At 41.5% G+C, this 13067-nt stretch overlaps 2 protein-coding genes across 2 annotated transcripts; one reads left to right on the top strand and one right to left on the bottom strand.

Annotated features, from left to right (window-relative positions):
• Positions 1–2331: 2331 nt before the first annotated feature.
• Positions 2332–11085, top strand: rgmb (repulsive guidance molecule BMP co-receptor b). Its single transcript, XM_026187624.2, has 3 exons — positions 2332–2822; positions 6412–6959; positions 8717–11085. The coding sequence occupies exons 1-3, from the start codon at positions 2705–2707 to the stop codon at positions 9473–9475; spliced, it is 1425 nt and encodes a 474-aa protein (XP_026043409.1). The 5' UTR covers positions 2332–2704; the 3' UTR covers positions 9476–11085.
• Positions 11048–13035, bottom strand: LOC145432373 (uncharacterized). The gene is made up of 5 exons (XM_080309172.1): positions 12851–13035; positions 12100–12411; positions 11991–12032; positions 11791–11896; positions 11048–11646 (listed from the first exon to the last, which is right to left on the bottom strand). Coding segments are annotated over exons 1-5 (516 nt in total). The 5' UTR covers positions 12906–13035; the 3' UTR covers positions 11048–11645.
• Between the last annotated feature and the right edge of the window lie 32 nt (positions 13036–13067).

The raw sequence follows: 13067 nt of genomic DNA, 5'->3' as shown, positions 1-13067 counted from the left end.
ACACAGCACATAAAGTAGCCACAGAGCAGGGTTATTTGATGAGTGCTTGCTTATACTCGCATCCATATAAACAGGTTAAAGCCAGGGTTGTCGAGTTTGGCAGAACTTAATAGATAATAGAAGATTACACCAGGAAGCCCTGCACGTACGCACAGAGAACAAACACAGGGTAGATTTGCAGACTTAGTAAAAAATTATCTAACTGTAGATGCTTCGGTGCTTGCTTTGAAATTTACCCAACTGTAAACTTTACGTGAAAAAGCAGGCTTGGCTCAGTTTCAATTTTTTTTTCTTTTTTTGTTGCTATTAAAGATCTTAAATCCACAACCTTCAGAAAGTTATTCATTTATGAATTACAGCTGGAACAATAAAGATAGCAAGGCACAAGTTACTTTGCATATATTTAGTGGCTGTCATTATCTCTGTTTACACTCCCTCCTGAACTTTCGGCAGTTTTGTTCTTTTTACTTTACAGCATTACAATGGTTTCGGTGTGAACATGTTTGGACGGTGTGTTACAGACATCATCTGGGCATTGTGTTTAGTTCTGTGTCTGTCAACATATTTTTATTTTTTTTATTTTTTCCAATAAGGTAAGGAAGGATACAAACTTATTAAATCAAGTTTAATGTACGCTACATGTTTTTCCATTCAGTTTGTTTAATTCTTAGGAAGCACAAAATAAAAACTCAAGCATGGACTAAGCCACTGTGTCACTGAATACAGACTGAATAACAGCACACAAAACATCCAGCTAATTTCACTGATTAATTAATTATTAATTACAATACTGTGCAAAGGCCTTGAGTCTTTAGTTTTTGTATAATTTGGCATACCTCAGCCTTTTCTCTCGGTTTCCCTTTCTTAAGAATAGCTTCTTGACAGCCACCCTTCCACTGAAACCATATCTGATGAGACTTAAGCAAACAGTAGATGGATGGAGTGCAGGGTCAGATGCATCTGTCAGGTCTTGTATCAGGTCTTTGCTGGATTTGTTCCTGTTTCTTAAAGACATGACTTTAGATACTTTTTGTCTGCTGAAGATCATTTTTAAGGTCTTTCACTTGTGCAGTTTCATCAAAAAAAAAAAACCAAATTTAAGGACACACAGCACATCATGTCAACTAAAGAAATTAAAACAAATGCTGTGTTTTTGAATCAAACTGCTAGTTTCCAAGTGTCTAAAGTTACAGTGTAGACACTACACTGGTGTTAGATACCAGTTTGTGCTTGAATGATTCATAGGTCAGTGTTAAGTTGCTTAACAAACAAACAAACAAATGATCAGGTATAAGGACTATACCTGAAAATAAGTGAAAATAAGTAAAAAAGCAGAAAATGTCCAAAACAAATCAAAACTGTGAAAGATCTTTAGAAAGCCTGGAGAAGCATTGCTCAAGACCACTTTATAAAAAATCACAAAAAAGCCTGGAAAAATATAAAGACAGACTTTTGCCCAATACTGTATATCCCCGAGTTTAATAAGTGGATTTATATGATTTATGATTTCTATTATAGCCATGGGGAACACATGGGGTAGGCTGGATATGACTTATGAGATTAAGAGGTGTCCTTTTGGAGTATTTCGAGTGTAGTATGGTTAATTTTCAAACACTTATTTGATGTGGGATTTCAGAAACAACAGACATACAAAATAAAAGGGAAATTGTTTGCACTTACCTGTATTTGTGCAAACTAGAAGTACTAATAATGATATAAATCCTATCAGTACTAAAATATAAAATGTGATTTTATTGTTACTCTTAAGAGGCTTATTTACCTGTGAATGAATGCCATTCTAATTACACCTTGTAAAATCCTTTAACATTTCCACAGCTACTGAATATCCTCCCTTATTTTTGCAACATGTTTGCATTAGTATTTCTATTCCTTTTACATTTTAAACATGAGTTAAGATTTTTTTTCTGAATAACATTTTTGTTCATCGTCAAATGTTCGACTTCCTTTTGTATTTTGTTCTAATGTTCTTGCTGTTCGTGCGCAATTAAATAGTGAATTGAATAAATCAATAAGCTCATTATTATTTTTAGTTTATACAGTGCTGCTTTACCTAGACTTCATAACTTTTATCAGATTTTTATTTATTTGTTTTTGTCCTATTTTATATACTCTCTCTCTCTCTCTCTCTCTCTCTCTCTCTCTCTCTCTCTCTCTCTCTCTCTCTCTATCAATGTGGTATAGGCGGGTTTTCCGCCAGCAGGGTTTGGTTGATTCTCTATTGATTTGCTGGGGTGGGAGAGGAGGAGGAGGAGAAAGTGAAATGGGAGGAGAGCAGGAGAAACCTCCGCCTGGCCGGTGAGGGAGGGAGGGATATGATTGTGCGTGTTCTGGACGAGAGAGGAGAGTGATCATAATCAAGGCAAAAGTCCGGCTTGCAGCGGGAGCGCACTCTAATCACGTGGGGTTTGGATTTGTAAAGGAGAGAAAAAAGTAAAAGTGTCGACGAAGTGACTTCTGGTTGTACTTTGTATTTTCTTTCCTCTCTGTGCCTTTCCACCTCCCCCTCCGCCCTGCATTCCGCGGAGCAGCTGTGTTTTAATGCCCCTGCGCACCCGTGGAGGAGAGGAAGGAGAGAAGAGTGAAGAAGAAGGGGCAGAAGAAGTAGTGAGAAGGCCTGGACGCCACCCGTCCTCGCCCTCTGGAGGTCTGTCCACTCTCCCCTCCTGGCCCTGCATGGACGGGGATGGGGAGAGCCGGATGCTGTTGCCGCGGGGCTGAGCGCCTCACCTCCCCGTCTATGGTGCGCCGCTTCCGGCCGCTTCTACTGCTGATCATCGCTCTGTGCTGCGGTGCTCACATAGGTAACTAATCACACTTGCAACACTGCAACACCCAGAATCTCTTTGGGTCACAGTAGCAACTGATCTGTAATTTATCTACTTTCATATTCAGTGATGAACTAATTACTGCGGACTCCATCAGCTATAACCATAGTAACAACATTTCTTTTCAGTCGCCATCACTTGATGGTGATTGAAACACTTTGTTAGTTATTAAGCATTTGTAATCACTGTGCGGTTGATCCTTGTGTTGGGCCCAGTGCTGCCTGACAATGGCTCTCTCTAAAGCGGCAGTGCAGCAGTCTGAGCACGGATCGAGTTTCTCCTCTCTCCTGGGCCGTCATTCTCCTGTCTGCCTCTTAATGGCTCATGGAGGAGGGGGAGAGAAGGCAGGAGCGAGCTACCTCTCCTCTTGTCCATATAAACCAATTCTTTTAGTGCACTCGTTTACAGAAAAAACAAACAAACAAAACAAAACAATCTATTCCACCGCTGCACATCATAAAATGTAAAAGGAAGTTGTGCTGTGATTTAAATCTGGCCAAACCTAAATAAACATGTAATGTTGAGCTGATGCTGATTAATAATGTCTATTGTAAGAAATAGGATCAGATAATCTAATTTAAGAACATATTCTTGAATGTCCAACATATTTCTCTTTATATTTGTGGATGTTTATCTTTTAAAACCCCTACAATCATCCAAGGCTTGTTAGAAAAACAACAACAACAAAAAAACCCAATGAATTTAATAAATGAAGAGCCTGTTAACTGGACGTTAACAAGGTGTCTGCAAGGATTTCTGACACTAAACTCAAATGTGACAGTTTTGACATACTTCTGTTTTCTGTGGCTTTGCAGAGCTCTTTACTTTTTTGTGAAACTGTTTGCTGGTCTGGTTTTCTGTCTCGTAAAGATACAGAAGCATTTTACATTTGGTGCAAAAAGGCAGCAAAAAAAAAAAAAAAAAAAAATCAAATCTGGCTGAGTCGGAGTGTTTTTGTCTGTGCAGGGGGTCGGCTGTCTGTAGAGCAGTCACACCTCCAGTAATTAGTTTAACACAGCGCAGGCAGTCGGACAAAATGGGAACACAGAGAGAGACCCACTTCACATTAAAGACCCTCTTGGCACCTATGTTGCACGTGCGTCACCTGGAAAGAATGTGTTTTTTTGTTTGTTCTTTTTTTAGTTTGTCCAGCCAAACAGAATGTTTTATTTGTTAAAACTTGTACATGTTTTGGGGTATTTAGATACATTTCTTTGTTGTAAGCCCCATGTGTCTGTTTAGGCAGGGAGGAAGGAGGGTCTGAATTGTTGACTATTGTTCACAGTGTCTGGCCGACGACAGAGAGAGTGAGCTCCTGTAAAGCTTTGCCGCTTAAAGCTATGGAAAGGGTGTTTGTGTGATTTGAGCTCAGCGTGTGAGAGAGTGCACACAACAAGGTGATCAATAAGCACTTCTGGAGCTATTCCCTTGGTTGAGAAATGATCCCAGTAGATCCTTTCCTGATCTCCAGAGATCAAAGGAGTTGAAGGCAGCGAGATTGGGAGGCAAAAAAAAAAAAAAATGCTAAACCGAGCCATTGAGATTCAGCTGGTTGATCTTATGACCTCTGTCTGATGGTAGAGAAGGTGCCTCAGGAAGAGAGGCAGTAAGGAGGTGAGGCTGGCCAGGGAATGAGGCTGAGGGGGCTGAAAGCAGAATAGTGCTGAAGGAGGCAAGTGATTGAAGCTACAAAGGAAAAAAAAGAGAAAACTGAAGATATGAGAGAGAAGAAGATTTGAGTCCTGTGGGATTATATTGAACGCGAGGAAGACAGAGGATAAGGAGCAATGTTGAAGGCAATTTTAAACACACGAGGAGTTGTGTATTCTCCTCTTAATAGTATTTGCCAGCCACCGCAGTATTCATCACCTCGGCTTTACTTGGCAAAAAATATGCTAATTTAGAGAAACTGTTTACAAAGGAGATCACATGAATGTTTTCAGAAGCAAATAAGAAAATTGTGCTTTAACATGTAACGTGTAAATATTACAGACGTTATTAAGCATCATATGGAAATCCTAGTTTTTATTTCCGAGAGGTCAGAGTGCAGGGTCAGCATGGGAGCGACACAGTGGTGTAAACTTCAACAGAAGCTTTCCGTCAGTAAGGTTTTGCAGATCGATGGTTTAATGCCAGAGCCCTGCAGTCAGAGGGTCAGCTTGCTTCTCGCTAAGTTATCCTTCGGAGAAAATATTAGTGAATAAGTGCTTTTTGTGCAGCAGCTCATGATCCTGATAACTTTTGAAAGAGAACAAACTGCTCTGATTAGATTGGGAGTCGCATTTGGGTACTGCAGGCTAGATTGGAGGGAAAGAAGGAGGCTGTTGGTGCACCAGTCAAAGACACAATGTGTCCTCAGTACTCAGACCTGTCTGTGCAGCGGTGGTTGGCATAGGAGGCAGCCTGTGTGTGTGTGTGTCTGTGGGTTGGTGTCAGTATTTAACAGTTAGGAGAAAGATTCTAAAGCGCAGTGTGAGTGAGGGTCCGTACCTGCACCCCGAATAGCAAAATTCAGAGCATTACTGCCCCCATTTGGTGGCATCACACTCCTTCATGCTCTAAAATCAGATAAATCGACAGAGAATAGCGGACGTGTGCTGCCAGCTGGTTAAGTGATGGAGTAACGTTTGAGTGATCGTTTCTGTAAAAACTCTTGCACTTTCGGCCTTTTCTTGGCCATTAAGAGACCATCATCTAAAGATCACCGACTGTGTGTGGTTAACGGAAGTACAAGCAGCATTCTTTCTAAGATAGCTATTGCTGTGTGTGTGTGTGTGTGTGTGTGTGTAGCTGCTCATACACTGCAGAGCCTCTCTCTCTCTGGCCTAATCTAATTGGAGCACGTTGTGACTAATGCATTAGGTCTGGTCTCTAATCTCTTTCTCGCTCTATCTTTCTCTCTCTCTCTCCGATGATCTATGATATAAAAGGCGACTTTGACCCTCGTTACATTTAGAAACGCAGAAAAAGATAAAACATCAGGGAAATCTGTTTCTGATGGCTACACGAGGTGCATTTTTGATTATGTTTTTCCTCTGCAGAAGCCACACAGGATCACTAACACAATTATTCAGCACCTTGCTGACGAAGATTATTAGCTTCAAAAAGTCACTGTGTTGTGTTTGTATTCACAGCACAGCTGCTTTGCTCTGTTCCCTTTGTCTATAATGCTCTATATGCTGTGTGCTCCTTGGCTGTATGGGCACTTTTATCTCACTGCTTGTGGTAAAACATGCTTCGTCTTCCCTCTCTCCAGTTGCTCTTTGGTTTATTACACTTCAGGTTTATTACGCTCACAGAGCGGCACTGATGATTGATCCAGACTTTCAATCAACAGCTGGTTCTTTTTCTAGTTTTATTAGGTTTTTATTAGACTGTAAAAAGACTCATATCACTGCGTGCTTAAAATCAAAGCTTTCTTCACACGTAACCTTGGTAGTCTTGTGTGATTTCACAACCCTTTCACTTCCACTGAGACATAACTGTGTCTAGTTCATGCCTAAATTATCAGACATGTGTGTATTATATATTAGTATTCCAGACTCTATCTGTGTGTCCTCTTCAGGTCAGTGCCAGGTGGCCACACCTCAGTGTCGTATCCAGAAGTGCACCACCGACTTTGTCTCCCTGACCTCCCACCTGAACCCTGCAGTGGATGGCTTTCACACTGAATTTTGCAAGGCTTTGCGTGCGTACTCGGCCTGCACTCAGAGGACAGCAAAGGCCTGCCGTGGAAACCTGGTCTTCCACTCGGCTGTTCTGGGCATCTCAGACCTAATGAGCCAGAGAAACTGCTCCAGAGACGGCCCCACTTCTCCCACACACCCTGAGATTCCCTTTGAGCCATGCAACTATCACAGCCGCACTCAGCATGCCCACACGCAATCCCATGCACACGCTCACTCACACTCACACACTCACAGCCACAGCCACTCTCGGGCTGAGTACCTGTTTTGTGGGCTCTTTGGTGACCCCCACCTGAGGACATTCAAGGACAGCTTCCAGACTTGTAAAGTGGAGGGAGCATGGCCTCTTATTGATAACGACTACCTTTCAGTGCAGGTCACTAATGTTCCTGTGGTTCCTGGCTCCAGTGCAACAGCAACCAATAAGGTAAGGAACCGGAAACTGGCTTTTGGGCTCTTATTTTTCCATTTTTGAAGCTGAAACACTCTTACAAGTGCAAGCAGGGTTAACAGTCTAGTTATATATCTCTTGTTTGGGTTTCCATAATGACGTCCAAGCTACTTTTATGCAGGTCAGAATAAGAAATCTTATCAAAGTCAAACTGGAAAACATGCTCTCCTTGACTCTCATGCTGAGTGTTTCTCGCTCCCATAGACTCACAGGTGTAAGGCAAACAGCCTCAATCTTGTGACTCTTAACTCTTGTGACTGAAGCAGTGTTAGAAACCTAACTTGGTTAATGTCTGCGTACAGCCTGACCTTTAATAACATGAAATGAGATGTGTGAAAGGACCCACTGTTTACTTATGTGTGTGTCTGCAAGCACTTGTGCGTGTGTCTCATAAGTTCACGAGTGGCACTCCTTGCGCTCTGCTTACGGCACTGTGTGTCTTAGAGGACACAGTGCAGAAGACGCTCACTCACAAGCACACACGCAGGCACACACCACTAAATGGATGACGAACCACACAAGGTGATCTTTGTGGTGTTAAAGAAGCAATGTTGTTTCCCCGCGATCATCTGCACTTTCTAGCACAGTCGATAGCTTTAATTATTAAAGGACATACACACCCGTGCATACACTTAGTCACGCACACACTCGCAGAAACACACACACATTAAGCAAATAGTACAGCTGCTACACTTTGGAGCTGTAGGTTTGACCTTGTGTCAGAGGTGGGGCAAGTTATTAGTCACGATTATTAAGGACACAGACACGCACACATACACACTCTTTCACACACATTAACGGCCCTCCAGGCTTAATGGCCTGCCAGGTCTCATTCCTCACGGCTGTCATATGAACAAAGCAGCCATTCACCGGAACTATGATGCTAGTGCTAACCGTAATGCTCACACCACACCCTGCATCTACCACTTCCAGCTTCCACTCACCACTGGATCCCTATGTGTGTGTGTGTGTGTGTGTGTGTGTGTGTGTGTGTGTGTGTGTGTGTGTGTGTGTGTGTGTGTGTGTGTGTGTGTGTGTGTTTCTGCCAGCCTGTGTGTTCGTGTGCGTGCATGTGTAAGCATGTTTGCATAGCTGTGTCAAATTACAACTTGTTAAAAAGTCATTAAGTCATTTCTCAAATGTAGCCTGATGACAGTTGGTGACCTGTGCAGTGGGTGAGTGTTGATATTTGTGAAAAACAGACAGATGGAAATTTCTTCTGCTTGTCATGAGATTTTTTTTTTCTTGATTCAATTATTAACAGTTTAGTGCATAAAATGAACTAAACTGAATAAATTGACTCTTTTTATTTTAGGAACCCCAGGATGCTCAGTTACAACACAAAAAAGGGAAATGTATCAAACATTTGTTTAAAAGGTTTAAACTAATCAGATAGTTGGAATTGCAGCTTATTATTATTTTATGATTTATTAGGATTTTCTGTCTTCCTGATCAACCAAAGTGCAGCTATATTCATATTTTCTGTTTTGTTCAACTAGCAGTCTGCTTGCTAAAGATATTTCATTGACAGGGTCCAAAAGCCACTGAAATTCATTAGGAAATTATTAAATTAGTTGGTGATTAATTTACTTTCAATTTACTTGCTCTATTCATCTTTTTGATTACAATTGTTTCTATCATGTAAAATGAAATTAATGAAATGTCTCAATAACTGTAAACTGAACACATTTGAAGTGTTCCTCTAAGTTACCTGATGCTCTGCTGCTTTATAGATCACCATCATCTTCAAACCCTACGAGGGCTGTACGGACCAGAGGGTCTACCAGGCCGTCACGGACAACCTTCCGGCTGCCTTTGATGATGGAACCGTGAGCAGTGGCGACCCCATGCACAATTCTGCTGGTGCAGACGGAGCAAGCAGGAAGGTCCGGGCTCTGTGGATCTCCGAGCGCAGCCCAGGGCGCCACGTGGAGCTGCACGCTGGCTACATCGGCGTGACTGTAATTGTTCGCCAACTGGGGCGCTACTTGACCCTGGCGGTGCGGATCCCAGAGGAGCTGGCTCAGGCCTACGATGCCACCCAGGACCTGCAGCTCTGCCTGAACGGCTGCCCCAGCGCAGAGCGCATCGACCAGGCGGGGCATCTTCCCCTGCCCGTCTCCCCTCCTGCGCTTGGCCTGCAGCTTCAGCAGCTACGTCGGCCAAGCTACTCCTCACAGACACAAACATCCGCCTACGGCTCCACGCAGGTCTCTGGTGTGGAGGGGGCGAGGGAGCGGTGCAGGGAGCAACTGGAGGTAGAGGACATTTACTTCCACTCCTGTGTGTTTGACCTCCTGACCACCGGGGATGCTAACTTCACAGTGGCAGCATACAGTGCGCAGAAGGATATGGAGAGTCTCCATCCACACCGGGACAGCTGGAGGATCTACCCCCGTAGTTTTGCCACCTCCTCTTTACACTTTGATTCTCAAAATTTCAAACGGCTTGCCCTGCTCCTGCCATGTTTTCTGAGCACTGTGTTGATGTAATAGCGGGAGTCTTTGTGTGCGCCTGCATGTGTGTAGGTCTGGGTATGTGTGTGCACTACAAATAAATGGTTTGGAAGTTTTTTGCTGAGCACTGATACTTAACACTGGCACCTGTTTCTTGCAGTGAGGAACCAGCAGCCTGAGCAGTTATTAGGACTTTAATTTTCTTTAAAGGTGAAAGACCTCCCAGTGGATGCAGGACATGCTGGTGTCACTAACTATAAGAGAATCAGCTCTCTGGAGGTAAAAAATGCAAAATAAAATAAACAAGACGTCACGACGGCTTCTACAATCTGTCTTCAACTTTGGATAGAACGCACCTGACAATGACACAAATGTCTCTGTGTGTTTAAATTGACTGTAAATAGTTCATTTTGTCTTCAGTGCACTGTGTAATGGAGTCAAGTTTGTTTTTGTGCCATTTGATGTGATTTTTTTTGAATACCTCAGATGAGGAGGTTTGTTTTAACAAATGCACTTTATTTTAATTTTTTCCACAAATCCACATCAGTGTTTTTTTGTTTTCTTTCACTTCATGTCCTCCATTAAAACTAGCTCAAACTTTGGAGCTCTGTGATTTGGTTTTGGATCCTTTCACAGTAAAAGTAAGTAGAACAATAGGAGATGTCATTTATTTTTAAGTGCAACAAGTACTAGCTGATTTGCTTCAGCATTTTATTTTAAGTAATGTGAGCTGTTCTGTTGAATGTATTTTGAAACTCGTCACAGCGAATGCCATCAGTACTACTTTGTTTTTCTCATGCCTGACTTTGACTGCTTGTGTGAGTCTGTGTGTTTGTGGGTGCTTCAGTGTTTTTCTTTTAATGTGTCAAAGTGTTTTCATTTCAGCTGATTTGCATTAGAAGAAGTCCCGCCTTTTTGCTAAGACGCTGTGACTTTACAGGCTCGTGTTTTTTACTCGGTCTACTTTTTTTTTATTATTCGTATAATTTGAGCCAAAGACAGATTTTTTTTTTTTTTGTTTCTTGTGCAGCGAAAATCAAAACTCAACACCAAACCAGCACCCTCCACCCTCTCGGAGTCTTTTTCTCCCTAGTTTTTAAACTTACTACTGTAGATTGGTTTTGTTGGAACTGACAAGCTGCTCCTTGTTGGGATACATGTAAAATACTGGAGAGAAAGCAGTGCAAATTACTGAAGAAACCTTATCACGCTAGGCTGTGTTTTCTGCATCAGCGTTGTGTTTTAAGAATTTGATACCTGGTAGAAGTTTCTACCTTTAAAAAAAGCCTGTGAGCCTTTTGAACATGTAACATTCTCTGTAATTACGCCAAATTTGTTTGACGATATTGGTTCATCTCAGTTTTTTTTTGTTGTTTTTTTGGCATTGTGGTCTCTTACAACATGTGTGAGTGAAGAGTGACTGATCAATGTTGAAATACTTAACTTATTTATGAACGTAGTGCCCCGTAGAGGAAGTTAAGCTCCATATTCTTGCTGTTAAATAATAATTTAAAAAATGTCAGATGTGATTGTACTGCCACCTAGTGGTAATCTGTTGATATGTCAGTGTGTTACTCAAGGCTCTCAAAAAAAGGAAAAAAAAGGAAATAAACTGTGTGAGTGTTTTATTTAAAAAAGCGAACAAACATGAAAGTCAACACAGTTCGATTTTACTGTCTATTAATTTTACATTCACAGGAATATAAAAAGAAAAATGAATATACTAATAAAGTAAAACAGTATTAATGAGTAAACAAACAAACAAAAAAAAATGAACAAACTTTGAGCTGAAATTCACCCACAGGAGTTTAGAGTTAAATAAGAGCGAGACTGTACACACACACCTTCCCACAGAAGCATTAAGCCATCTGTCTGTGGTTAGCTTTTGATCAGATAACAGGTTTGGCCTCACAAACACGATCTGTTTTCAACTGCCAAAGGCAGCGACACCTGGATGTCTCTGTGAAAAGGCTGAAAAAGGCGCGTCTTTAAGCGTTACAGCATACTCCTGTCATCCTGGCAATGGATCATTTCCCGTTTAATCCGTCAAACCATGTCCTTAAAATCAACCACGAGTGGGAACATACTCATTATCTTCCAGTGAAGAAAACTCCTCTATGAAGACTTCAGACCAGAAACAGTTATCCTCTCTAGGTTAGTTTCCTTGTCAAGGTCATATGTTGCATGAGAAACCCATTTCCATCGATCTGAAAAGTCAAATACTCCGTTCAGACTTACATAATTAAATAAAATCAAATGAATTACACTCATAGAAATACATGAAGATTTACATACGTATAATAATCAATGACATGCAAAGGTACATCTGTGTACTGCATGATGGTACTTACCACTTAATAACAACATAAATGGTCATCAGAGTGTCAAAGGCGAGGATCTTCATGAGAAGCAGCCTCATAACCAGGATAACCACTGTGTTTGTCCACACATCAATGCCTGAGAGCAAACCATGCAGACCAGTATAAGATATCCTCGTGTGTCAATTTATTGATTTTTTTTTTTTTTTCATTTTTGAGCAACAACAAATTACCTTTAATTTTTTCTTCTTCATGGCACAGTTTGTCTTGATGATCTGAAAAGATAAAATGTGAAATTCCAGCTCCAAATTTACAGATATGGTCACATGAACTCATCTTTACCTGATGAGGTGATGCGGCGTCTCCTCTTGCTTTTTGAGTGTCTCTTGCGACTTACTGAGCAACTGTATGATGGCCAGTCTCTGGTTGTCACAGTGATAACAGCCACCACATTGGGGACATTGTGCTTCCTGGTTAAAGCGATGCTGTATGGCGTGGTGGGCATGTGACCCTCTGACGCTGAGCTCCAGCTGACCTCCAAGTGCCCTCTCCTGAAGTCATTCACAATGCACACCAGCAGGGTCCAACCAAGCCTCTCCCCTGACAGGTGAACTGGAGGTGCCAGTGAAGCCAGCACATCGCCCTCTACCCCTCCTGATTCAGGTGGAGCACAGAAGATCAAATAAAAAAAAAAATCAAAAACAGAGGTAAGTTGTGTGCGAATCTTTGCAGTGATGAATTATTCTCGTTGCTGAGCTCTTATCACACATATATGTTTTATAATCAAAGTGGTGATATGTTTATATGTACTACATGTATTTCTGAATTTGATGTAGTAACTCCAGGAGCTAAAATTAATGTATGCCACCAGAGATGAAGGATATTTCCTACCTGCTATTTTCTGTGTGAATAATTAAACTAACTTTTATTGACTTGCAACAGTTACAGAGGAGAGCTCTTAAAACCAAACTCCTAGAAATCCTTCTTTAAAGTCAGTGTTGTGGACATTTATGATTCATGTGATCATTTAAGACTAATTATTCTTTCATATTGATTCAAAAGATATATTTTAAAATATATTTAAACTTCTTACCTGTCCACAAATAGATGATAGGAAGGTAGAAGAGACCCCTGGATGGCTCAGTCATGTCAGCTTCAGTTAGAGTGACTTTTGTGATTACTGATCGTTCTGTGCGTTAGTGTATGTGTTTGTGTGGCTTGTGTATGTGTGTGCTAAATGGGGGCATGCCATTTGGCTTTGGCAGGAGCATTGCATTGTGGGGGACTCACATGTCTCATTGTTGTGACCT

The sequence above is a fragment of the Astatotilapia calliptera genome, chromosome 12 (genome assembly GCF_964374335.1).
Source record: "Astatotilapia calliptera chromosome 12, fAstCal68.1, whole genome shotgun sequence".
NCBI classification, from domain to species: Eukaryota; Metazoa; Chordata; class Actinopteri; order Cichliformes; family Cichlidae; genus Astatotilapia; species Astatotilapia calliptera.
The sequence above is the reverse complement of the archived record's forward strand: the minus strand, read 5'-3'. Positions and strand labels throughout refer to the sequence as shown.